The 24670-nt window shown below is 41.5% G+C and overlaps 2 protein-coding genes across 2 annotated transcripts in view; one reads left to right on the forward strand and one right to left on the reverse strand.

Annotated features, from left to right (window-relative positions):
* Positions 1–605: 605 nt before the first annotated feature.
* Positions 606–8625, forward strand: LOC138974908 (gamma-soluble NSF attachment protein-like). Its single transcript, XM_070347630.1, has 10 exons — positions 606–706; positions 1816–1883; positions 2294–2378; positions 2869–2886; positions 3482–3622; positions 4261–4327; positions 5177–5247; positions 5778–5936; positions 7022–7151; positions 7610–8625. The coding sequence occupies exons 1-10, from the start codon at positions 642–644 to the stop codon at positions 7745–7747; spliced, it is 942 nt and encodes a 313-aa protein (XP_070203731.1). The 5' UTR covers positions 606–641; the 3' UTR covers positions 7748–8625.
* Positions 8626–17596: 8971 nt separating this feature from the next.
* LOC138974886 (uncharacterized) overlaps positions 17597–24670 on the reverse strand; it is a 42748-nt gene continuing 35674 nt past the window's right edge. Inside the window, exon 22 of the mRNA XM_070347611.1 lies at positions 17597–24465. Coding sequence (XP_070203712.1) covers positions 23901–24465 — 565 coding nt within the window. The 3' untranslated portion in view covers positions 17597–23900. The remainder of the gene's footprint in view (positions 24466–24670) is intronic.

The following is a 24670-nucleotide window of genomic DNA, read 5'->3' on the forward strand; positions in this document are numbered from 1 at the left end:
CACCAATCACGATCACGATTTAAAACCCTCTGGGGCCCTCGTGTGTGTGTGTGTGTGTGTATGTGTGTGTGTGTGTGTGCCGTCACTGTGTGTGTGTGTGTGTGTGTGTGTGTACGGTGCCGTGTGTGTGTGTGTGTGTACAAAGCATATCTAAAAAAAACCTATTGGACGTTTTATTGTGGGTGAAAATTGGTTTACACGTTTTTGAGAGCCACATGTACTTGCGCGTGTGTGTGTGTGTGTGTGTGTGTGTGTGTGCCGCGGCGTGCGTGCGGTGTGTGTGTGTGTGTGTGTGCCGTGTGTGTGTGCCGTATGTGCCCGGCTGCCGGTGTGTGTGTGTGTGCGTATGTGCGTGCCTTAGTGTACCCCCCCCCCCCCAATTCAAGACTTCCCCTGTATAAGACCTTGCTTTTTCATATACCTTATTCATGACCTGTGAAAAGGGTATACTTTTTTGTGCCAGTCGAAGGGTTGCCATTTCTAGAACGAGGCAGCTCGTTTCCGGAAATGCGACGCTTTGTTGGAAATCAAAATGAGGTTTCGGGAAATCCCGATTATTCCATCTCTGCCCCGGATTCTTACTTTGCGCCCAACAAAAAATGTGCGAGAATTCGCGAGAGGTTAGCAGACGAGCTTTCAAAATGGCGTCATCCAGCGACAAGAAGCTGTGTGAGGGACTGGAACATCTTCGCTTGGCTGACAAATGGTTCGATCCTTTACATTAAAAGGGATTTTAAGACATTGCCGACAGCAGATTGTAATTTAGAAAAGTTTTAGCTGTACAGATCTGGAATAAAGTTTTGCAAAGTCAAAAGTGAATGGAAGGAGGTGGTCACAGTCACAGTCACAGTGTTTTCATCAATGGTGTAACAAAATATTAAAAATAGGAGTGATTCATACAAATCCCTCTTAATACATGGTAAGACTAAGAATGTCAAGGCATTAAATGCACGTAGCAGGTTAAAAGTAATAATTTTACACGTGAACTGGAATGAATGTAACGCTGTGCCTGAAGCTTTTTCGTGAGTTAATAATGTTCTGCAATAATTAAGCTGTGATTTAAAAAAAAAAAAAAAAGACCATTTGCATGGTGCACATCAGACACACACAAAAATCACTCAAGTGAAGCAGACATTTGTATTTAAACTCATACAACCGCTGCTATTTGTGGATAAAATGATCCCTTCAGTTCTAATCCCACGGTTGACACATTTCTTAATTTTCTAGTATTCTACTCTTTGGTTATTTTGTGAGGGAAGCTAGGTAGCCCAGATGCTAAAATGTTCACTCGAAGTTCTGTGTGTTTGCCTGTCTGTTAGTTTCTCTTTCTCTCTGTCCCTCTCATTTCTTTTATTACAACTATACAACCAGGTACATCACTACATGCCATTTACTTGGACAGTATTTTTGTTTTTGTTTTATACTAAATAATATACCACATACATCATGTACTATTATTGTAAAATATATTTGAGTAAAACAAAACCTACAGACTTACCACGGAATATGTGACTTTCAGATTACTAATACTCTATGAAGGATCGAAGAGATGATATATTTGAACATTTTCAGATTTGACAATGGATGACATCAGTGTTACTTGTTCCGAGCCTCAGAGCACAAAAGATCTGTTGGACCTTGATTCAAAATATGTATAGGTCTGAATGTCTGGCGTTGCCCTAGTTTTACCAAATTGATGGTCAGATCTCCAACATGTCAATACTATTGGATGGTCAACCCGCCTGTTTTCAGCTGCAAATGTGTCATTATTGTTAATAAATCAATGTGTAAAACATTTCCTTCTCTGTTTTTCAGTATGAAAACATCATTTTTTAAATGGAAGCCAGATCTGGATGGCGCTGCAGATGAATATGCAAAAGCAGGTAAATCTCCTGACAGAGACATATTTTCAAGTGATCACTTTCTGTTTATTTTAACAAGAAACAAATGATTTAATTATTTTGGGCAACAAATTATGTTTACTGTTAGCTAAATGTGTGCAAAACATTCATTCAAATGAAAGGACCAAGATAAACAAGAACTGCAAAATGACACAGGCCTGTATGCTGAGTTAGTGATTGGCCAAAAAGACACGCCAGGCTTTTTACTGAGAGCTGGCTGATTTTTCTTCAAGCATTGCTTTCCAAGTTTGATCAGAGAGGTATTCATGAAATCTTTTCAATAACAATAATTCCTTGCAATATATCTTTCTTTTACCTTATTTTTTCTAGTCAGGAAAGATAATACAAACGAACTGTTTTTACTATCAGAAAATGTTTTGTTTCACTTTCAGCCACAGCATTCAAAAATGCAAAAGCTTTGGAGCAAGCCAAGGAAAGTTACATCAAAGCAGCTGAGACGCAGAAGGCAATGAACTCGTATCCTTTGTGTTTAAATTAGTGTGTGTGTTTGTGTGTGTGTGTGTGGAAATCAGAAATGTAAGTGGTGGGTGGAAACAAACGCACAAAATAAAAATAAATGCCTTTCTTAACTGATTAAAGTTGCTCTCCTGTTCAGTGTTGTGAGTTTGCATAATATTGGTATTAACGGTAACCTGTAAATGCAACACAGTCAAACATGCCCTAGCGACCACCTCTCGATAACGTCCACCACTTTCATTTATCACTACCCAGAGGATCCCCGACAAGCTTGTTTTCTGTATAATTTACCTTTCCATTGTGACGTACCCCCTGTCCATAACAACCTCTTTTTATCGTTCACTTAGGTTGTCATTATAGACAAGTTTGACTGTGGATGTCATTGAGTAGTACTTAGTCTGATAATAGTGGTATTTAGAAAATGTGATTCATTATCTGCAGTTTTAAAGGAACAACTCTGAAAAGCCTACAACTCCTTAACCGATTCCAGACCATTCCATGCTGCAAAGTAAGTAATACTTTTCTACACATACCACATGTATAATTTAAAACACCACAAGAAAAGACTAAGCTAAATCTGACAACTGAGAGACATAATTTCCTAATCATAGACAATTGTAAAAGTGGTTTTTTCTTTCAGAAAACAAACTTTGATGAATTATTTGATTTAATTCCAACCAACGTTTAAAAACAAAATTACGTTTAAAGACACCATAACAGTTACAAGAACCGAAGGAACTTTAAAGGTGTCTGTAACTCATTGCAAAGAGGTTTCTCTTTCTGGAAATTAAGTACTTTTGATGGTTTGAAGGTATTTTAGCACAACAGAATTAAGAATATGCAGCAGTAATTTTTTTGTCGGGACATCATCAGCGTATACCGTCATGGTTGTAGTGAACCGACCCTACCCCCACCTCCCATTTTAAGACTCCCTGGATTTTATATTTACACCCTTTGCAGATTTTTACAAAAAAATCCATTTGTAACCTCAGTTGATTTTCCTCCATTTTAAAACTCCTTCATTTCTGGGACCTGATTTTCTCCGATGTTTGAAGGGCTTGAAAGGGGGGTTCCACTGGACACTGATTTCATTCTTTTTAAAGGAGTTACGAGCAGGCGGGGTTACTATGCAAAGAGAACAAGGAGTATGATAATGCAGTGAAACTGATGGAGCTGGCAGCCCTGATGTTCCAAGAACACGGCACACCAGACACCGCCGCTCTCTGTTTGGAAAAGGCTGCCAAGTAAGTTTTGTTGATGATGTTTTAATGGTGTACGTGCTATTGTTTTTGTTAGTTTGTTTCTTTGGCTACTTCTCGTACATTGGCTTTATAAGAGTCACAATTCGGTACCGTCCTCAGTCACTGCCAGTGTCCAACCCATCTGATTCCCCTCTCTTCCTTCCTGAAGAGTGACTTTAGTGTGTTAAGGGCGCCAGTTCAGAGTGAAGAGAAGCCAGAGTTTTCTCACACATTGTACAGAAACTATAAGATGTCGCATAGAATTTATGTGTTTGTATTTCCTTTCCCATTTGAATGTGCGTGCATTTTACCTTCTTATTATATTTTAAGCATCTCCCCTTGCCATTGAGTGTTTTTTTCAAGTAACAATGTGCCGTGTGTTATGGATTTTGGTCATAGCTAGAAATCAGTATTTTACTTGTGCAGCTATCTCTTGTATAGCCCTGTAGAAGTGATGTCTCATACTAAAGGAAGAGTGAACATTTTGAGATTCATATTTTTGTTCAGTGTGACTGTGAGCCACAATTTACTGACAAAAATCAGGCTCTTGTACAATGATGACTATGCTTGCCCTGCCTTTTTTCTCCCAAATTAATGTATCATTCCTAAAATGGTAATCTGGATGGATGATCTCTTTTCAGGATGGTAGAGCAGGTCCACCCGGGCAAAGCCATCATGCTGTACAAGAAGGCCTGTGAAGTGGGAGAGGTCAGTTTTGTGCCTTGTGTTGAGTTTTGCTTTGTTAAATCCAACAACAACAAACTATTCATTTAAGTTCTGAATGTGCTTTCTTGGATTCAGAATTTACCAAAACCGAGAGCAGAAAGTCTTGGCATCAGTCGTGTTGATGTAATAAAAGTGACATTTGAAATGTTAACGGTTTTGTGGGTATCGGAGCACAATGTGTCAAAACTGCTTTGTTTTGTTTGCTTGTCTTTTTTGTGTGTATATGTGTGTGTGTGCAATATTTGAATTCTGAGCATGCAGTGATATACCTTTACTGATACCGATCATGTGACATGGGATAAGGAAATCTACAGATCAGTCCTGAGACATCCTGCTTGCTGGCTCGCGTACAGAGAAAATTTTTCCCTCTTTATCTTCACTCTCGCTTGCTGCAAAATCCCTCACGCGGAGTTGTTTTTTTGACAGGCCAGGCACTGGTTTTCCCTTGACTGAGATGTTTGTTTGACTCAGTGACTGACTGATTGAACAGTGGAATCCTACCTCCTTTTAAGACCCCCAATTTAATACTTTCTCACTTTTTAAACCCTGCTTTCTCAGTTTTTATGTTCATAACCTCTGTAAATTTGCCCACATTTAAAGACTCCCTCCTTTTTCAGACCTGATTTTCTTGGATTTATGGAGGTCTTAAGTATAAAAAAAAAAAAGGTCACTTATATAAAGGCTGTATAACGTCTTCTTATTTACAGATTTCTTTTGTTTTTCAACTTCGTTCATCTCACCCACAGTCATTTTGTCATTTTGTTGTTAAAATTTTTAGTCTTTCTTATTTGTTGTTATTGTGTAAAAGACTGCTTGCCTGTTTCTTATCAGTGTGAGGATCGACCAAGGCAGTCCGCGGAGGCTATTGGGAAAGCAGCCCGGTTGTTGGTAAAGGAAAACCGGTAAGACAATTAAAACTCAAACTGCCATAGTTATACATTATCGTAAGGTTGAAATAACATGTCTGTAGTGTCTGCTGATGTGAAAGAAATTATGAGTTGAAAAAGAAACAAGGGGAGAAGGGCTGTTTGGATACTTGTTATTGCAGATTTTTTTTCTCAATTTAAAATTATTTAAGGAGTTCCATTTTTATTTCGATGCAGCTATTTCATTCATTTTTTTGTCCTGTAAAGTTCTTATCAGGTTGCTGTCAAGGTTTACATCTAACAGTATGATACAGAACCTTGGTGTTGTTCTTGGAAAATAGGTTGGACATGGATTAAAAAAATGTATAGGTCCAAATGTTCCAGCTACGAAAACATTGTTCTGGCAGAATTCCTCCTTCATGTCAAAACTATCGGACGAGTCAAAACAATGTGTCAGATCAAACAAGTTAGGCATCAGTGACCACAGACTGAGACCTGAGAACAACACTGGAACCTCATAACATTATTCGCAGACCATGAAATTGCTCATTGGTTCTGTATTGCAGGTTTGATGAGGCGATTGAATGCCTGAAGAAAGAGATCGGGTACTATGCTGAAGTGGAGGGCTACGCACAGATCCGCAAACTGGTCATGGGCATCATCCTTATACACCTGCACCAAGAAGACTTTGTTGCTGCTGACCAATTCTTCAGAAGTGCTCTCAGGTAAGCTGAGCATGTTGCTCACTGGACTGTAAAATCTTTAATCTAGGTACTTAAAGACAGCTTCTTTTGAACTAGAGTTCTCTAGACCTGCCATTTTTTTTTCTTTCGGCATAGCAAATGATGTTTTAGTTTAGAACTGGCTAAAATGTATTCGCTCATCCACATTTAGGCTATTTTGCACAAGAATATATACATTTTTCAAAAGTTAATTCAGAAAAAAACCATAAAGGCCAACAAAGAGTGTCTGCAGTGTTGCTTTTCAGTGTGGACAGTGTTTTATTACACACATTCTGACAACTACACGGAGTGAGAATCAGTAATGAGTAGCAGGACTCAGAAGAAAGAGCAAACTGTTGTATGCTTGTGATTATGTGTTTGAGCGTATCATATCTAAGTGTGGCGTAACAGCATGGCAATTTGTGTTAGAATGTAGCATGCTGGTTGCTACGCTGAAAACATAACAGTTGGCAGCTCTGTCTGTTACCTGATAATTTGCCAAGTTCTAATCATTGAAGCTGGTTTTTCCAATAAAACATAAGACTCCCAAATTTCAGCTTTACCTGTGAGCACTTCAATGCTGGAAAAAATATACACTATCGGAGGATAAAAGTCGCTTGTTCATTTTAAACTTTGTTATTCTCTCAGGTGCAATAAGAGTAGTTCCGCAAAACTCTCACCTAGTTGTGTTGCATATGTCGTTTACATTTAGAGTGCTTACGTCCCTCTGTTTCTCATGTGCACGTTTTACCTAAAAGCTGCATTTTCACTCAAATTTCTATTAAACTAATAAATAATCAAACTGATAAACTGAAACACTTTGTTGACTTACACTCAATCAGAGTAAGTGTGTGTTTCTTCTTCTTCTTCTTCTTCTTCTGCGTTCCCGTTGCCATGCTAGACTGTCAAAGTTGTTGATGTGGTGAAGTCTGCAGTTTTTGCCTCAGGAACTCCACTAGGCCCCGCAGTTTCTCCTTCAGGTCCACAAGTGTGTGTTTGATTTTAAGGTGTACTATGGAAATTGATAGTTTTAGCTGTTGGTTAACCAGTTTTCTAAGCTTACTAAATAAAATGTGTTTGTGTTACAGTTTCCCAGAGTTTGGATACAGTGAAGAGGGAGGAGTCTTGCAGGACTTGTTGAAAGCTTACGATGACGGGGACGATGATGCTGTGCGCACAACACTGTCTCTCCCCCTCTTCAAGTACATGGATAATTCCGTGAGTACATTGCTTGTTTTTCTGGTGATGGTTTGGTGACCTCCAGAAATGCTGCGAGAATGTTTGACCCTTGTCAAATTTTATGGTGACACTGACAGTGGGGTTGTGTTCTAGTCAAAAACGGAAAATACGATTTTTCTCAAACGTTTTTGTAGCTACAACCTTGAAACTTCACACACGTTGGTGGTTTGATGACCTACTAACATGCTGCGAGTCTAGTCGACCCTTGGCTGATTTCAAGGTCAAAGTGGAGCTGCATTTGGGTGAGAGAAAATAAGAAGAAAAGATTATCCATTCAGTGAGCATTTGCTTTTCTTGTTAACTTTCTTATGTGCTTCAGTTATTTTAAGTCAACAGTTTTCTTTGCTTATTAATACCTCAGTACTCATATATACTTCAATGTGAAGCATTTTCTATCACATACTGTTGTTCAAAATTTAGTGTTGTTCTGTCCACAGTTTTCCAAGCTGGCGCGGGACATGAAGGTGCCCATTGGTCTTGGAGGTGGAAGTGGAAGCAAGTCACCAATGGGTACAAACAGCAGCTCTGGTCCAGCCGAAGATAATGAGGATGAGTTTCCTGATGGACTGTGCTGAGAAAAAAGCAATAAGAACTTTCCTTGGTGTGAGCAGAATCGCAGTAGTCTACAGGGAGGAGAACTAGCTGTGTGTGTTAATGGTTTGAAAAGACATTGTGTTGAGAGAACTATATCTGCACTGTATGAGTTTCAGAAGTGGAACTGTATGGTGCTGATAGCTTAAGCTGTAGAAACGGACCAATGTGCAATGGGAGTCTTATTTGTGATGATCTCTTAACCAGGTGTTTCTATGAACAAACTTTTTCCTAATGACAGATGCCATTTTCAAATTTAAAAACATTTGATAAACAAATGGCTAAGTATTACTGATTATAGGAGGACATGGTGTTAGTGCAGGCATATGGAAATTAATCCCTGTAGGAAGTCATCACTGCTGATTTCAGCAAGGTTTGTGAATACATATAGATTTAAGAGTATTTGCATTAAGGGTTGACTTATTTAGTTCCTTGACAGATTTCGTTTCCAGGATACAAGTATCTACAATCATGCATTGTACGTATAGTTCATCTTCCTGCAAGAAGAAAAGCTGTAGTATTGTATATGCACGTTTGCTTGCTCAGGTTTGCTGTCAACAGTTTAGTTCATAATATCTTCACAGCTGTGTACAGTTGCACTGTAGTTGTCGCAAGTAACATGCAATTTACTGACACCATATCACAAATCTTCCTGTCCTTACGTCCGGTTCAAATTGTTGAAAAGTCTGTGATGGCTGAGATAATAATGAAGTCCATGTTAACATCATAGTCAAAAGTCCACAGAGTTTGCTCAAACTGTCTCTGGTCCCATTATGTGTATACTTTGCAGAATTGTTTAACAAGATGAAGACATTGGTTACCGAGTTACACAATCTTGAAACCATTTTTTCTTCACAAACACAAATTAAATTACATATCTTACCCAACTCACATATAGCAATTAACCCATAGTTCAGTGCTGATACCGCTGTACGCGTCCCCTTAGCAACAAGGAAGACGCCTCTAAAAAAGAGTGACCGAGACCCGTAAGGGTATCCAGGCCAGCCCGTAAGGGAGGCTGCCTTCCATATGCGCGCGCATATGCCGCCATCTTGTCATTCTACTCTCAGCGCTCAGTGGAGCTGGTCGTGTTTGGTACGCTCCGGCTGTGTTTTCAGCCTACTTGCTTGGTCTTCCAGACCTGGTTTGTGTTCCCCTTGGTGTCTTCTTGTCACCGGACTTCGCATTTGCTGTTGAGGTGAGATCTTTCCATTTTTTACCTGAATTTTGGCGGCATTGTTGGCTTGTTTTCGGACTTACAAAATTTTTTCCAAATTTGTTTGTGAGTTGTTTTCATCATGGCCGACAATGCGGACGGGAAGAGGTCAACATCTAAACATGTAGCTGCTTCGCCCTCTCCTGTTAAGAAAAGCTCTAGAAGTTCTAGAAGTTCTAAAACGCACGGCGATACGCCCGTGTCTCTTTCGGGTTCAGAATCCAAAAAATGTAGTGATGTTGTTGTTGGCGTGCCCGGAGTTTCCGGTTCGTCTGCTAAACCTACGGAGAAGCCCTTGCTCGGGGTTAAGCATGTTGTAGGGGATGTCTCGCCTGTAGGTTCTGGGCTTGCATCTGCGGATTTTGCTTCTTTGCTTTTGACATTAAGCTCTCAGGTTTCGGCCTTAGCGGCTGAAGTTTCGTCAACTAAGGCGGAGATACGTGCGCTGCCGGCAGGTGTCGGTGGTACGTCGTCGCTGGCCAGTGTGCGTTTGCCTCCCTCTGCTACTGTTACGAGGGCGGACGTGCATGCGTCTCAGGATGGGATTTCTCAGGCTCCCGTGGGGTCTCCGGCCGGTGTCCGTTCTTCTTCACAAGGTATGTGCACTCCACGTGAGCGTTGTCTTGAGGGAGTAGCCTCGGGTCTCATCCCAGGTGAAAGTTCTGAAACATCGGCTGATATCCACCGCTTAGTCGGGGTGTCAGTGGGTGCGAAGGGCCCTGACAAGCGAACAGATGTTCCTATTCTTCCTGACCGTAGTCAGGTTGAAGGGCATCTGCTTCCGCCCAGGGGGCAGGAAGTTGGTGGTAGTATGGCTGGCTCTGGACTTGACTCTGTTAGTCAGTACGGGGACCAGTCTCCGGAGTGCATGGAAGGGCACGAAGGCTACCTGGATGACGGTGCCGCCTCTCAGGCTGAAGGTGCTGGATTCTTTTTGCCACGGCAGCTGCCAGATGCGGTGGCTCTGGCGGCTGGAGTGGCTTCGAAATATCTCGAGGAGGAGGTGGCGGTGAACAAATCTCAGTTTGTCCATCCTCCTTCTGCCTTAGGGGATTTCAGGAGTGCTAAGGAACCGAAAAGTTCGTTCCGATTCCGGGAGTCCCCCTCTGTGGCGGTCGAGATGTCGAAGGTTTTTGCGAAAGGTCGAGCTATGTCCGATGCCTTTCCGCTGTTGTCACAGCATGGGGAGGCGCCGGAGGTGGTGGGCCCTTGGTTGGCTAAAGCGGGTCAGCACGTTCCTTGTTCTGCGCTCTCAAAGAGCTCTAAACTGTCGGTTCGTCCCGTCGCTCTACTTGACTCTTTCGCTTTGCCGAGATCAGTTCTACCGGTGACTCCGGAACTGCTTTCTCTGCGGGAGGACGGGTATGCCAGGGATAGATCAGTCCCTTACACGGAGTCTGCTCTTCAGGCTTTGGAGGAGACGGGTAGATCTCTGCTCGAGTTGGGTTCCGTCTCTAGTTCTCTCCAACGCTCTTTGTCTAGGTCTATCGCTTCATCGTTAGACCCGTTTGAGTTCCGTTACGACGCCTCCCAGGAGGATGTGACAACTCTGTTGGCGACGCTTGCCAAGGTCTCTCAGGAACAATTGAGCTTGGCAGCCAGGCTTTACGGGCATGCTGTACATTCCCGCAGAACTGCCTTTTTGGCGGGTTCAAAGATCCGAGACAGGGGTACCATTGACAGACTTAAGGTATCCCCGTTTACGGAAGGGTCGCTGCTGGGTACTTCCTCTTTGGACGCTTTGCAGAAGGAAACCCAGGACGCTAGGGATCTGGCTATTGCAAGGATTGCTCACCAAGGCTTTCAGAAGGTTCAGAGCAAGCCTACCTCCCAGAGTAAGGCTCAGCCTTCTTCGTCTGGGGGGGGCAAGATGCAAAATCAGTCCACCTCTTTTCGGGGTAGGGGGCGAGGCGCGCCTTACCAGAAGAGAGGCTCCTTTGGGGGTTCTCGGGGGTCGGGGCACAAGCCTCACCCCCAATGAGGGTCTCCCGAGCCACTATTCCCAGTAACCCCCGCCGTGGTGGCGGCGGGTGGCCCCTCCAGGGCCTTGGCCGCCTGGACACGCCTGGTGTCCAGCCGGTGGATTTTGGGAATAGTGCGTTCGGGATTCCGTCTCCTCTGGGCAGAGGGGAAGGCACCTCTGTCCAGGATACCTCCGCCTTTCAGATATCCCGCGGACCCGGAAGCCAAGTCAGCCGTTCATGCGGAGGTGGCTTCCCTACTCCTGAAGGGTGCGATAGAGGAAGTTCGAGATCGAGAGTCCCTCGGCTTTTACGGCAGGCTGTTCGTGGTGCCCAAAGCCTCAGGGGCATGGAGGCCTGTTTTGGACCTGTCCACCCTGAACAAATACCTACGGGTAGTCAAGTTTGTCATGGAGACTCCTCTCTCTGTAAGGGAAGCTCTGCGTCCGGGAGATTGGGCCACGTCGGTGGATCTCACCGACGCATATTTCCATGTGCTCATGCATGTTCAAGACAGGAAATGGCTGCGCTTTCTGTGGGGCGAGAAAGTGTTTCAATTTCGGGCACTCCCCTTCGGGCTTTCCCTGGCCCCCTGGATCTTCACGCTGGTCGTTCGCCAGCTTTGCTCCCTTGTCAGACAAGAGGGGGTACGCCTACGGGCGTATTTAGACGATTGGTTGAATCTGCATCAGGACCAGTGCATGTGCAGAACTCAGACTGCGAGGGTTCTCGACCTGGCGGCTCAGCTGGGCTTTACAGTCAATCTAGGGAAGTCAGAGTTAGAACCATCCCAACGCTTCACTTACCTGGGCATGGATTTCGATACGGTGGAGTGGTTAGTCCGTCCCTCTCAAAAGAGGGTGGACAAGCTTCAGAACTTGGTTCGCTCGTTGAAAGGAAAGAGTGTGTCCACGGCCCGGGAGTTGTCCTCCCTACTGGGGCAGATGGAATCGATGGCTCCCCTTGTGCCTCTAGGCAGGGTCCACAAGAGGCCGTTTCAGGCGGCTTTGAGGAGGCAGTGGGACCAAGCCTCTCAGGGCTGGAATGTTCGCATAGGACTGGGGAGTTGGTTCAGCAACACTACAAGTGTCTGGCTGCTCCCCTGGGTCTCTCAGGGTGTTCCGATCGTTCCTCCGGCGCCGGAGAACATTCTTGTTACAGATGCATCCATGACAGGCTGGGGTGCTCATCTGGCCGATCAGACAGCCTCAGGTCTGTGGGATCTCTCCCTAGCTCCACAGCACATAAACGTGCTGGAGCTGGAGGCTGTGTCTCTGGGTTTACAGGCTTTCCTGCCGCTTCTGGGGGGCAGTCATGTTCAAGTCCACACGGACAATACGACTGTGGCCGCTTACATAAATCGGCAGGGGGGCACACGCTCGCAGAAGCTGTCGGAGAGCGCTTGCCGTCTGTTGGTTTGGTGCAGCTCGCACAACATACTTCTCTCAGCGAAGTACCTGAAGGGCACGCTCAATGTTTTGGCGGATGCCCTCAGTCGGGGGGACAAGGTTCTGCACTCAGAATGGACCCTCTCCCACCAGGCGTTGGACCGCCTTTGGGTTCAAGTAGACAAGCCTTGCATAGATCTGTTTGCAACGAGATTCTCCACCAGGCTTCCCCTTTTCGTCTCACCGTTCCCGGACCCTCTGGCGTGGGCGGTGAACGCGTTGGATCTGGATTGGTCAAATCTGCAGGCTTACGCTTTTCCTCCGTTTTGCCTGCTAGGGAAGGTAGTAAGAAAAGTGGATCTGGAAAAGCCAGCGCTGGTGCTGGTTGCTCCTCTTTGGCCCAGCCAGCACTGGTATCCGGACCTTCTGCGGCTGGCAGTGCGCCCACCCATTCCTCTAGGCGTTCGAAGGGGCGACCTGTTACAGCCCAGGTCAGGGGTCCCGCACGAGAATCCGCAAGCGTTGCAGCTTCACGGCTGGATTCTGTCAGAATCGCTCTGCGTCGTGCCGGGGCCTCGGCCACAACTTTGAAACTGGTACAGAAAGCACACAGAGACTCAACTAGCTCCGTTTACTCTTCTCATTGGGCTGCATGGGCCAAGTGGTGCTCTGAGAATAAGGTTCAACATCTTTCCCCAAGGTCCATGGAGGTAGCCAACCACCTCTCTTGGTTGGCTAGTAGGGGGGTCTCTCCTTCTTCACTGCGAGTTAGAAGGTCTGCGATTTCTTCCACTCTTAGACAGCTCGGTCGCAAGATCAATCTTGACGGTGTCATTTCAAGCGTGCTTAAGGGAGCTGCCCTTGACGCAGCTCTCTCAAGATCACAGCTCCCTGCCTGGGATCTGTTTGTGGTTCTCCGTTTCCTTGCATCGGAGGACTTTGAGCCTCTCCGGTTGGCTAGTTTACCTAATTTGACGAGAAAAACTCTGTTTTTGGTCTTGCTTGCCACGGCTAGGAGGGGTAGCGAGGTGCACGCACTTTCTGGTCTCGCTAAAGATATTTCCCTGGAGAGGGATGGCTCCTACTCTTTGAGATTTACGTCTAATTTTCTCGCTAAAAATCAAAAGCCCGGTCAGGCTTCGCCTTGCATTCGTATTCCACCCTTGAGCGATATACTCGCTCCTGGAGACCCCGATCTGTCAAATTGTCCTGTCAGGGCGTTAAGCAGCTACCTGTCTAGGTCTTCGCCGATTCGCTCGGAAACTCAGAAATTATTGTTTATATCCCTCAACACTGTGCGAGCGAAGGATATCTCGAAGGTCACCTTGACTAAATGGGTTTCACTGACCATTAAGCAAGCGTATGGATGGTGGCAACGCCAGTCTGGCGAGGTCAGGGCGGTGCTTCCTCTTACGTCAGCCAGGACGCACGAAGCGAGGGCTTGGGCGTCTTCTGTGGCCGTGCTTCGCTCAGGGCGCCTATCAGAGGTCCTGGCGGCGGCTTATTGGAAATCTGAGGACGTGTTCATCAATTTTTATTTGAGAGACATTGCTGCAAGGCGGCAAGATGGCAGTGCGGCTTTGCCGGCTCTCGTGGCTGCAGGGCAGGTCCTGCGGTCTTAAGTTGGTAAGTACCCTCCTCCTATAGTAGCAATCTGCTATATGTGAGTTGGGTAAGATATGTAATTTAATTAAAAATTTTAGTAATAAATTTTCATTTGATTAATATACTTACCCAACTCACATCGTTTATTCCCTCCCGCCTCCCCGCTGTGGGGGGTATGGGGGTCTAAAAAAGTAGTGAGTTGGGCTTCGTGTAGAATGACAAGATGGCGGCATATGCGCGCGCATATGGAAGGCAGCCTCCCTTACGGGCTGGCCTGGATACCCTTACGGGTCTCGGTCACTCTTTTTTAGAGGCGTCTTCCTTGTTGCTAAGGGGACGCGTACAGCGGTATCAGCACTGAACTATGGGTTAATTGCTATATGTGAGTTGGGTAAGTATATTAATCAAATGAAAATTTATTACTAAAATTTTTAATTACTGCTCTTACCAAGTTTGGTGACACTGTTGCATCAAGTAGGCCCAAAAAGTCAAAGCATGCAGTAATTGCATTGTACATGTACTCAAATGGGAAAAAGAGGTGAAGAAAAATATGAAGTGGTAGGAAATTCCAGTTGCTGATTTGGTTTTGTAGTTTTCAGATTTTAGTTCGAAGAACATTGTAAATTACTGATTAATGATAGGGTCCTTGCTTACAAATCCCTGATTTACTAGTACAACAGCCCGAACTCCCACTGTACCACGTTTTTCTTTTTCACAACAGAATTGTTTGACCTCGGAAATAAATGGGTCTTAAATTACTTTTTTTCAGAGGAGCGTTCTTGTATAATTTCTTATAAAGCAGTAGCAACAAGAAGTTTGCTGTCAGGAAAGAAAAATTGCTAGCATTTGCTAAAACTACAGTTTGAATATTACCATCCTGAAAGATAGAAGGCAAGGAAAACAAATCATACCAGACAGTGTTCTCAGCTGGACAAACTGTGTGCCATTTCTTTACCTCTTTACTCATGGTTTGTACCATTGTATTAGTGAACATTTATCCTCGCATACAATTCTTTTTTCATATGTAGTTTGTGCTTAGATGTTGCAAAGTTAGTTACATTTTGAGAGAAATTGAAACATAATGTTTCCCACTCATACCTCTCTGTTCATTTGATTCTGTGTGTGTTTCAATTCCATATGTAAAATCCACTGAATCAAATCTCCTTCCTTGGCATTATAGCGACACTTCTGTTGGTGACTTTGGCCTCAATGATTGATTGATTGATTGATGTTTTAGGAATTGTTTAAAGTGTGTCGTCTCTTATCTATAGCTGCTGAATTTTTAGGGATTGATATATTTAGATTACCTGTGAGTTTAAACTTTATGAATGTGGTACATGTTTACATAAACCTCAACGTTTTCAGCAACTGAAATTGTTTTTTTGTTGTTTTTTTGTAAAGAGAATTGTCCTGCCCATCTATGAAGTAAGGGTCTCCCAATAAGTGAACGGTTGGCAAAGAGGGGTATGAAGAATGTTGGTTTTGGAGGATCTAGGAATACACGCATGCAGGAGAGAAAAAAAAGGGTAGCCCCGTACTGTCTGGCAGCCCGCTTCCCCCAATGAGAAAGCAGCCTGAATTTTCATGAGGGTAATCTCGCAGGACTCTATGATACCTTTTTCTCATTATTTTTCAAAAACATGTTTTCATAATGCTTGAGGTGAGTGAACTTTTCAAGAACGGATGGTAACAGTTTCTGTTTGAGAAGAAGAATAAAAGCTTAATCGTTTTGGGTAGGTCAATGAAAAGGAGAATATGTACAAGCTGACAAATGATCCAAGTTCAATATCGAGCTTCAATTGCTAACAGCTCATTTTGTTCTGCTTTTCATTTTTATTGCATTCTGCCTGAGTTTATCGTCAACGTTTTTGCCTGAACAGATGCATGTTGGAAGATTTGCATGTGCAAAACTTAGGGTTAGGGACGATAAGGATGCCAAATGTGCTTCGAAGACTTGATAAGTTTTGCGCGGAAAAAAGCTGCTATTTCGTTATTTTCAGTGTTTTTTATTTTTTATTTTTACTGGAGCATCATGCACATCTAGAAAATAGGAAATACACCAAACTAATTTGTTAAAATTGATACACCAACTTCTAATCAGCCAGTGAAGGCAACTTTAGAAAAAAAGATTTTTAAGTTTTTTAAAACATCGGAGAAAAAAGAAAGAACAGAATTTCGGTGTATAAGTGTCAGCTAGTCTTTCCGATTATAATAGCTTTCTACGTGTAATTGTGTAGCTTTTTGATGAATTGTACATTTCGTTTGTCATTCAATTTAAGCATGTGTGTATAATAAAATCTGTAAAATTGTACATAGTTTTCAAGTGGATGTACTCCAAATGTTTGGTGTAAAAATCCTTGGTGTACATTTTTAGGCCAGGCTGTGATCAGTGACAGTGTTTTAATATGTGGTTAGTTGAAAATCCTGGTTATTTTGTTCTGTTGTACAAGAGAAATGTGGTTCTAACAGTTTCAGGTGTGTGTGGGTGTGTGTGTGTGTGTGTGTGCGCACGCATACTTGCATGTGTGTATGAGAAAGAGAGAGAGAGTTTGTTTCCTAACTTATTGCTTGTTTGTTTCAGACATGCTTCTGGTATATTAAAATATGTTCTTGGATGTTTCTAATGGGTTTTTCCTTCTTAAATACCAACAATGGTTTTGTGTCCTCAATGAGTATTCTGTTATAGCTATGCATTTGTTCATCCTTTGTTTTAACATGTTCCGAGGCAGGTGTGCATGTGTATCAGTTGTTGATAAATAGTTCAGTCTATGTACCTTTGATGTACCGGTTTCCCACTTGTCATTCCAGTCTATTTACATGTACATGCAATTTCTCTAGTCTCTTAATTGTTTCTTGAAGTCTGCTTCCTTTCCTTTCACACAGTATTTAGTTTTTTCTTTGTATGTGTGTAGTTACTTTTATTTTTTGTTAATGAACAAAATGACATTATTACAAGTTCTTGTATGTTGCTGATTCTACAAAAGATGTTTTCAACTTACCCAGAAAATGACCAAACTGTACAAATGTTCTTTTATTTTATTTTATTCGTGTATTGATTTATTTACATATTGATTGATTTATTGTCAGTTCCAATTCCCTGTTCATGTCTTTGTGTATTCATTTACTTGTTTATTCCTGAAATTGCAGAATGCAGTGACTTTTGTATGGCTGCTTATCTTAAACATCTGAATTGAAGTGCATCTTTCATTGATTTTTGTGTAGATCATAAAACTTAGCAAGACATGTAGGTTGCTCTTGCTCATTTCTGTTTGTATGCAAAGGAGGAACATTTAATATAACATTTACAACAACTTTGTAGTTTATAGAAACAATAAACATTGCTTTTTCATGCCATAATCACGTGCTTTATTTCTATTTTGCATGACACTGGTGTGCTTAGTTTCCAGTGTGTGGAAGACTTGTTCATTTCTTCTCTACGGTCGAACCTCTTTATACCAACACCTCACAGGACTGGACGATAAGCGTCATCATAAGAAGTTGGTCATTATAGAGTATCTTTTTCATAAACCTCGCTAATTGACTGATACTACTACTCTGGTTTACAGAAAACACATCTCTCTTTCTTTCTCCCACTCTTACCCCCCCCCCTCCCCCACACACACAGTTTCCCTCTAATGCTATTAGTATTAGTCAAACACATGGTCCAGTTTTCAAGTTGAGACTTTACTAAGACAACTGGCGCCTCTGGTCAGCGGTGACATGTTATGGCAATAAATAATAACACATGCCTGCTGCAGCTACATCGTCACTTTATATGGGTATTGTTATTCCACTGTACAACTTGTTCACAACTTATCAATAAACATAATCAACTCAGCCTATCTTCAAATACAGAAGAACCCCCCTTTTAAGGAGTAAAAAATCGGATCTTACAAGTAAGGGAGTCTTAATATAATGTTCTTTCTTTCTTTATTTGGTGTTTAACGTCGTTTTCAACCATGAAGGTTATATCGCGACGGGGAAGATGGGATAGAGCCACTTGTTAATTGTTTCTTGTTCACAAAAGCACTAATCAAAAAATTGCTCCAGGGGCTTGCAACGTAGTACAATATATTACCTTACTGGGAGAATGCAAGTTTCCAGTACAAAGGACTTAACATTTCTTACATACTGCTTGACTAAAATCTTTACAAAAATTGACTATATTCTATACAAGAAACACTTAACAAGGGTAAAAGGAGAAACAGAATCCGTTAGTCGCCTCTTACGACATGCTGGGGAGCATCGGGTAAATTCTTCCCCCTAACCCGCGGGGGGTAGTAAGGGAGTCTTAACATAATGTACATTTAGTTAAATTAACAGACATTGTCAACAGAATGTCTGAAAAAGTACGGTCTTAATGGGGGGGAACCATTTTTTCACACAATAAAGAGATAGTTATGTACTACAGGACTGCAACTATCAGGGAAGCTGATTAATCAAAATTCGGGTTTTTAAATTGATGGCACAATGAATGATACAAGTTTGTATGCTTTTAACAACAGCACATTTTCACATGTTTTATCCCCGATATGGGAAACAAAAATGGTAGGTATGCAAACTTACAACTGAAGGTGGACAGCAGAAACATGCTTAAATTACATACACTTAAAAAATCAACACTTCAAACTATCTACTTTTTTTGGTCTTGTTTCTTCCTTCCTTTATCTCCAGAATTTTTAACAACATTTTTAATCTTCCTTCTTTTTTTTTTATATATACCGAGAGGCATAAATTCCGCAAACTGAACTTTAAAAAATCACAAAAAATCAACTCAGTGGTGAATGTTTTCAATGTTTGAATATTTTATTTATTGGCCATTTTAGTGTTTATAAACCTTCGCTTTATTGATTTTGAATAGAACATCATGAAATGACAATTTTTCAAAAAAAGTGACTGAGTCCAAGCGCAATGATTTCGGAAAACGTTCAGTGTTCATCACGTTCAATGCTTTGGCCAGCTCAAAGCATCCCAATCGCTTGCTGTCTCTCTCCTTCATCAAGTCGTGGCATGATTGCGATATCTGATACAGCCAAACAGCCAGTTGCATTTTATAGGGCCATACACTATCTTTTTTACGTTACTGTCTCCCGTTCAGCCCATTGTCTTTATTAGCACAGTGAGCTGTGGCTGGATCAGCAATACTGCAAAGCGCACGCTGACAGCGTGAAACATTTGCTCCGACACTCAAGATGTCAACTACAAATTACAGGTTCAATCTGATTTTTGTTTGAGAGCAAAATCGTTCAATGTACTATTTGCAGAATTTATGCCTTTCAGTATACATATTTGAAATATCATCTCAGACAAAGGTCCCCGAAAATAATGAAGTTAGGATTACATGTACATGTATACTTACACTAGTATTGTAACTGTTCTCTCTCCTCCCTCAAACAGACAGAAAGGGAAAAGTAAGTTCCATTCAATTGCAATTCTTTGGAATCTAATCTGTGTCTACAAAATATTAAAAAAATAAAAAAATTAAAAACTCCGAACTGTTCATTATCGGTAAAAATAGAACTTGCAAATATTTTCAGTTAACAAATCGGCTACTATTTTTTTTTTGAAAGAAAAAAGATAATCTGCCCAAACCTACACAAATTCCACACTGTTGTTTATTTCTTGTTCCTATTCTCAGCAAATGCCAACTTCCTTCAAATCCTCGTAACTTCAAATCTTTCAAAGAAAATCTAAAACAGTAAAAGCCATTTAAATCAAACAGTTAGGCCTGATTCAATTGATTTGAAGCAACTAAATTGAAGTTAACAGTCTTCTTCAAAAGAGCCCGCAAAAAGCGCCGCGTTAAGTGACAACTATTTTCATTCTGTCATACTGGCATTTGGATGTTTTCATTAAACAATCTTGCACTGGGACAACCCTTCTGCCTTATTTCGCGCAACAAGTACATGACATCAACATATTTAAAACAATATAAATGCCACACTTTAAGACTGTCCAATATAATAAAGCTTCACACAACCACTTCATTCATATCTTGGAACCACCTGATTGGTAAAAAATTCCTTTACATATACTCACAACAACAGTAAGTGTGTGTAAAATCAATGGATTGAAGACATAAATCTGTTACCTTTAATAATTACATGTGTATCCAAAAAAAGAACTCATTCTCCTTCCCATTCCAGTTATATCCTTATCCACTTAATTGTTAAAACGGCAAAATTTACAACAAAAACACTCATCACAACCAGTACAATGCCTCCAGGAACAAACAGCAACTGTGATCACACAAGCATACCAACATAAACAGGATAAAAACCTCTGTATAACTATGTACATGCAGAGTAAATATCCTTAAATGAATGATGAGTTTGCAAAATAGTCTGGCTTTCAATTTCATAAAATTAAAGCAAACCATTTAAGTAAGGATACACGCTTCTGAATGTGAAGTAGTTCTTTCTTTCTTTATTTGGTGTTTAACGTCGTTTTCAACCACGAAGGGTTATATCGCGACGGAGAAAGGGGGAAGATGGGATAGAGCCACTTGTCAATTGTTTCTTGTTCACAAAAGCACTAATGAAAAATTTGCTCCAGGGGCTACTTTATTTACCACTCAAACACTCTGTAAGTGTTTATGTCACAATATATTTATCACAGCTTTCAGCTTTGGTATAATGTGAAATGTTGAACTCTAAGAAAATTGACCAAGGCAGGGCAAAATGAACAAGTGTGTGTTTAAATCAATGTGTATCTGCACACACAGCCAGCTCAAAATACATGTTACAAGGCACAGAAATTAAAGGCTGTGAGGAAATTTGACCAAAAAAAGGTTGCAAAAATGAAAAAGAAGAGCAAATAAAAACAAAAACAAACAAGTCGCGTTAGTCAAGCTGTCGAACTCACAGAATAAAACTTGAACGCACTGCATTTTTTCAGCAAGACCGTATACTTGTAGCATCGTCAGTCCACCGCACGTGGCAAAGGCAGTGAAATTTACAATTCAGAATAGCGCGGTAGTGGTTGCGCTGAGCAGGATAGCACGCTTTTCTGTATCTCTATTCTCTTTAACTTTCTGAGCTTGTTTTTAATCCAAACATATCATATCTATATGTTTTTGGAATCAGCAACCGACAAGGAATACGATTAAATTGTTTTTAAATCGATTTCGGAAATTTAATTTTAGTCATAATTTTCATATTTTTAATTTTCAGGGCTTGTTTTTAATCCGAATATAACATATTATATGTTTTTGGAATCAGAAAATGATGAAGAATAAAAGAAAATTGTTTTTGGATCGTTTTATTAAAAAATAATTTAATTACAATTTTTTGATTTTTAATGACCAAACTCATTAATTAATTTTTAAGCCTCCAAGCTAAAATGCAATACCAAAGTCCGGCCTCCGTCGAAGATTGCTTGGTCAAAATGTCAATCAATTTCATTGAAAAATGAGGGGGTGACCAGGCATGGGAATTGAAAGAAGTAAAGAAGGCTGAAAATCTGTAAGTAATAGCTAAGTCGACGGTGCGAATCGCCTTGCCTTACTAGGGGGGTCTGGGGGCATGCCCCACCCCCCCCCCCCCCCCCCCGGAAATTGTTTCTCTCCTAAGAACCCAAATGGTGCAATTTGGTGTCATCTGAGCTCCAAGTTTGCCATTAAATTCAGTTTTTAGAACCATTTTTGCCTCCCCCATTTATTTTTTCGGCGGACACTTTTAAGAATAATAAGAATAAGAATAAGAATACTTTATTATCTCATAGAGAAATTCAGGCGTGGTACATAACAATAGTACAAACAAGACATTGATTTTACATAAAACATATAGCACTATATAACAGGGCAGGTTATTGAAACACCTTCCACATACCTCTCTGGACATTCCTTGCATTGTTCTTACGCATTCAGACATGAACACATCCATGTCTCATTTACACATCGCACACATGGACATTCTTATACGCTCAACTTACCCATTCACACATGGACATTCCACCACGCTCCACTTACACATTCTTATACGCTCCACTTACACATTCACACATGGGCATTCTTATATACTTTTGCTTTTTCGGCGGAATAAAAAAATATTTCGGCGGAAATTTGCCTTTCGGCGGACAATTCCCATGCCTGGGTGACATTTTTACAAAAAGCCGGATATGACGTCATCAAAGACATTTATCGAAAACATTAAAAAAAAAACATCTGGGGGTATCATTCCCAGGAACTCTCATGTAAAATGTCATAAAGATCGGACCAGTAGTTTACTCTGAATCACTCTTCACACACACACACACACACACACAAACATACACCACGACCCTTGTCTCGATTCCCCCTCTATGTTAAAACATTTAGTCAAAACTTGACTAAATGTAAAAACAGTAATTTCTGACCTTGAATATCAAACCAAAGGGATGATATTGACAATTTTTGGCAGAAGATAAGCAAACATCAATTGGGCATCTTATTCCTTTCTCTCAAATTTGTTAGTTTTCTGTCACCCTCTCATGATCGATCTACAAAACCAAAACAGTGAAACCAGATGTCCATTATGTTTACCTGAATACAATGTTTGAACAGAAAATATTGTGACCTCAATCAGCTTTTCAGCTTTCTACAAGTAATGCCGGGCACCATACTAATCCTGCTTTATCAGCACATACTCCTTTGCAGTCTGCTTTAGATTTGACTGCCTCCTCGTGTGTACCACTACCAAACTACCAGTCTTATCCATCTAAAACATGTTCAGCATGTTTGGTAAGTGTTAGAGTACACATATTGCAAACCTTTCATCATTCCTTGACAAAGCTAGCAAGTACCTGTATAATAAACCTCTATGTAGGCATATATATATATATATATATGTGTGTACATGTACACATGAATTAACAAGTGCAACAACATTAAACACAAATTTACAAGTTGATTTTACATCACAACTCCTATAGTTGTGAAAGATTGAGTTGTGAAGGAATCTGGATTTAGTATTAAGTAACACCAAAAATAAGTTATAAAATATGAGCCAAAATTACAAACATTAAGACTTAAAAATATATCCATTCATTTACATAGCACTGGATATATATATATATGCCAAAACTGGAGTCAAAGTTTACAGAAAAATACCCTGTCATTTTGAAATAACATATATCAACAAGCACTGAACAATTGAAAAATCAACAAAAGAGCCGGACATTTGCTTTGGAACAGGTACCAATCAACAACATCACTATCAACAACAGAAAACATGAAAAAAAAATTTGCAGTGAAGTGAAGAAAAGTGGTCTAAATCTGTTTAAACACATTCAACATTTAGATCACTGACCAACTTAACATGCAGCAGTAACCACTTACAACCATAATCAATCTTATTTTCTGTACCGTGGGTTCAAATGACAAAACAGCTCATACCCATAATAAACAAACCACTGTTAAAACCTTCACTTGGAATGACATACTCAGCTATCTCAGTAACTTCCTGTCCAATGTACAACAAGAGCCCAAATCACAACATCATAAACACTATTTTAAGTAAAATGTATTAATTCAAGATAGCCGCTACGAACTTTAAGGATACCAGTAGTCACCTCCAATACTTTGATGCGCACTCACACAGATACTGCTGACACATGTCATACGTACTGTGGAACCATTGCTAAATTCATGCTGTAGTTGTCTGTAAAGCTCCCCAAACATGCACTAAAGCAAGCACGAAAGAGCTCCAACAGTCCAGACTATCTCACTCAGCACTTAAATGCACGTCTTGAGAACAGCCGATTTCTTCACTCACATATATGGTGGGTAGGGATTCAAACCACGGTGTACTGTACGTCCGACACAATCCTTGGACTTCTTTATCCTTCTTCACACACTTGCTTGCATGCCACTGCTAATGAAACACACATACACATAGTTTTATTACAGTCTCACACACACATCCTCATCAATCTCTCGGAGGTAAGGACCGGGTGATATTGTGACTCCAACAAGGGATGTGAAACAAACTCATACAGTGGTGATGGTCTGACACAGCTCTTTGGAATAGTCACTGAAGTAGTCACTGTCACCCCTCTCCCCGCTGTCCCCTCTATCACTGGTGCCTACAGAAGACAGCTGCTTCAAACACGAAGTACTTCGAGTCAAGTCCACATCCTCTTCACACAACAGCGACTCTGAAGCAGCGCCTGACTGCATCGCCCCTACGCTACTGCTGCGTACACGGTCCAGCACAGGAGTCGTCAAAAACGATTTGCTCCGCTCTTTAGGGCCGTGGAATTTCCCAAAGCCCGGCACAGAAAAAGTTTTCCTGGCTGCTGAAGCCAGTTTGTCCTGCCAACTGCCTGACCTTCGTGACAGGTGGGACTGAGCTGTGCCAGGGCTCAAGGACGTGTGACATGAGGAGGGCAAGGCCATCTCCAAGGAGTCTGTGTCCCCCATGACGACGGCAGATGTAGGAGCGTCAATGCAGGGGACGAGGAAGTAGCGGTTGTAGTCCAGGTAATCTAGAATGTCTTCGAGGTCAGGGCGGAATCCTTGGTCGTAGAACATACACCAGTGGATGAAGGAACACCTGAAGAGAGAGATGTACACAAAGTGTTCAGCATCGTAGATGTTCACACAACAGAAAATATTATTAGATACATATAGTCTTTCCCACTGTTCATATCACTGAGTTTTGCTACAACATTCTCAGTGGCTTGAAGCTCTTACATACTAATCCCTTCAGAATAAGAACAAAACAAGCAAGCAAACAACACACTTAACAATAGATTAAA

Source organism: Littorina saxatilis, linkage group LG1, assembly GCF_037325665.1.
Source record: "Littorina saxatilis isolate snail1 linkage group LG1, US_GU_Lsax_2.0, whole genome shotgun sequence".
NCBI lineage: Eukaryota > Metazoa > Mollusca > Gastropoda > Littorinimorpha > Littorinidae > Littorina > Littorina saxatilis.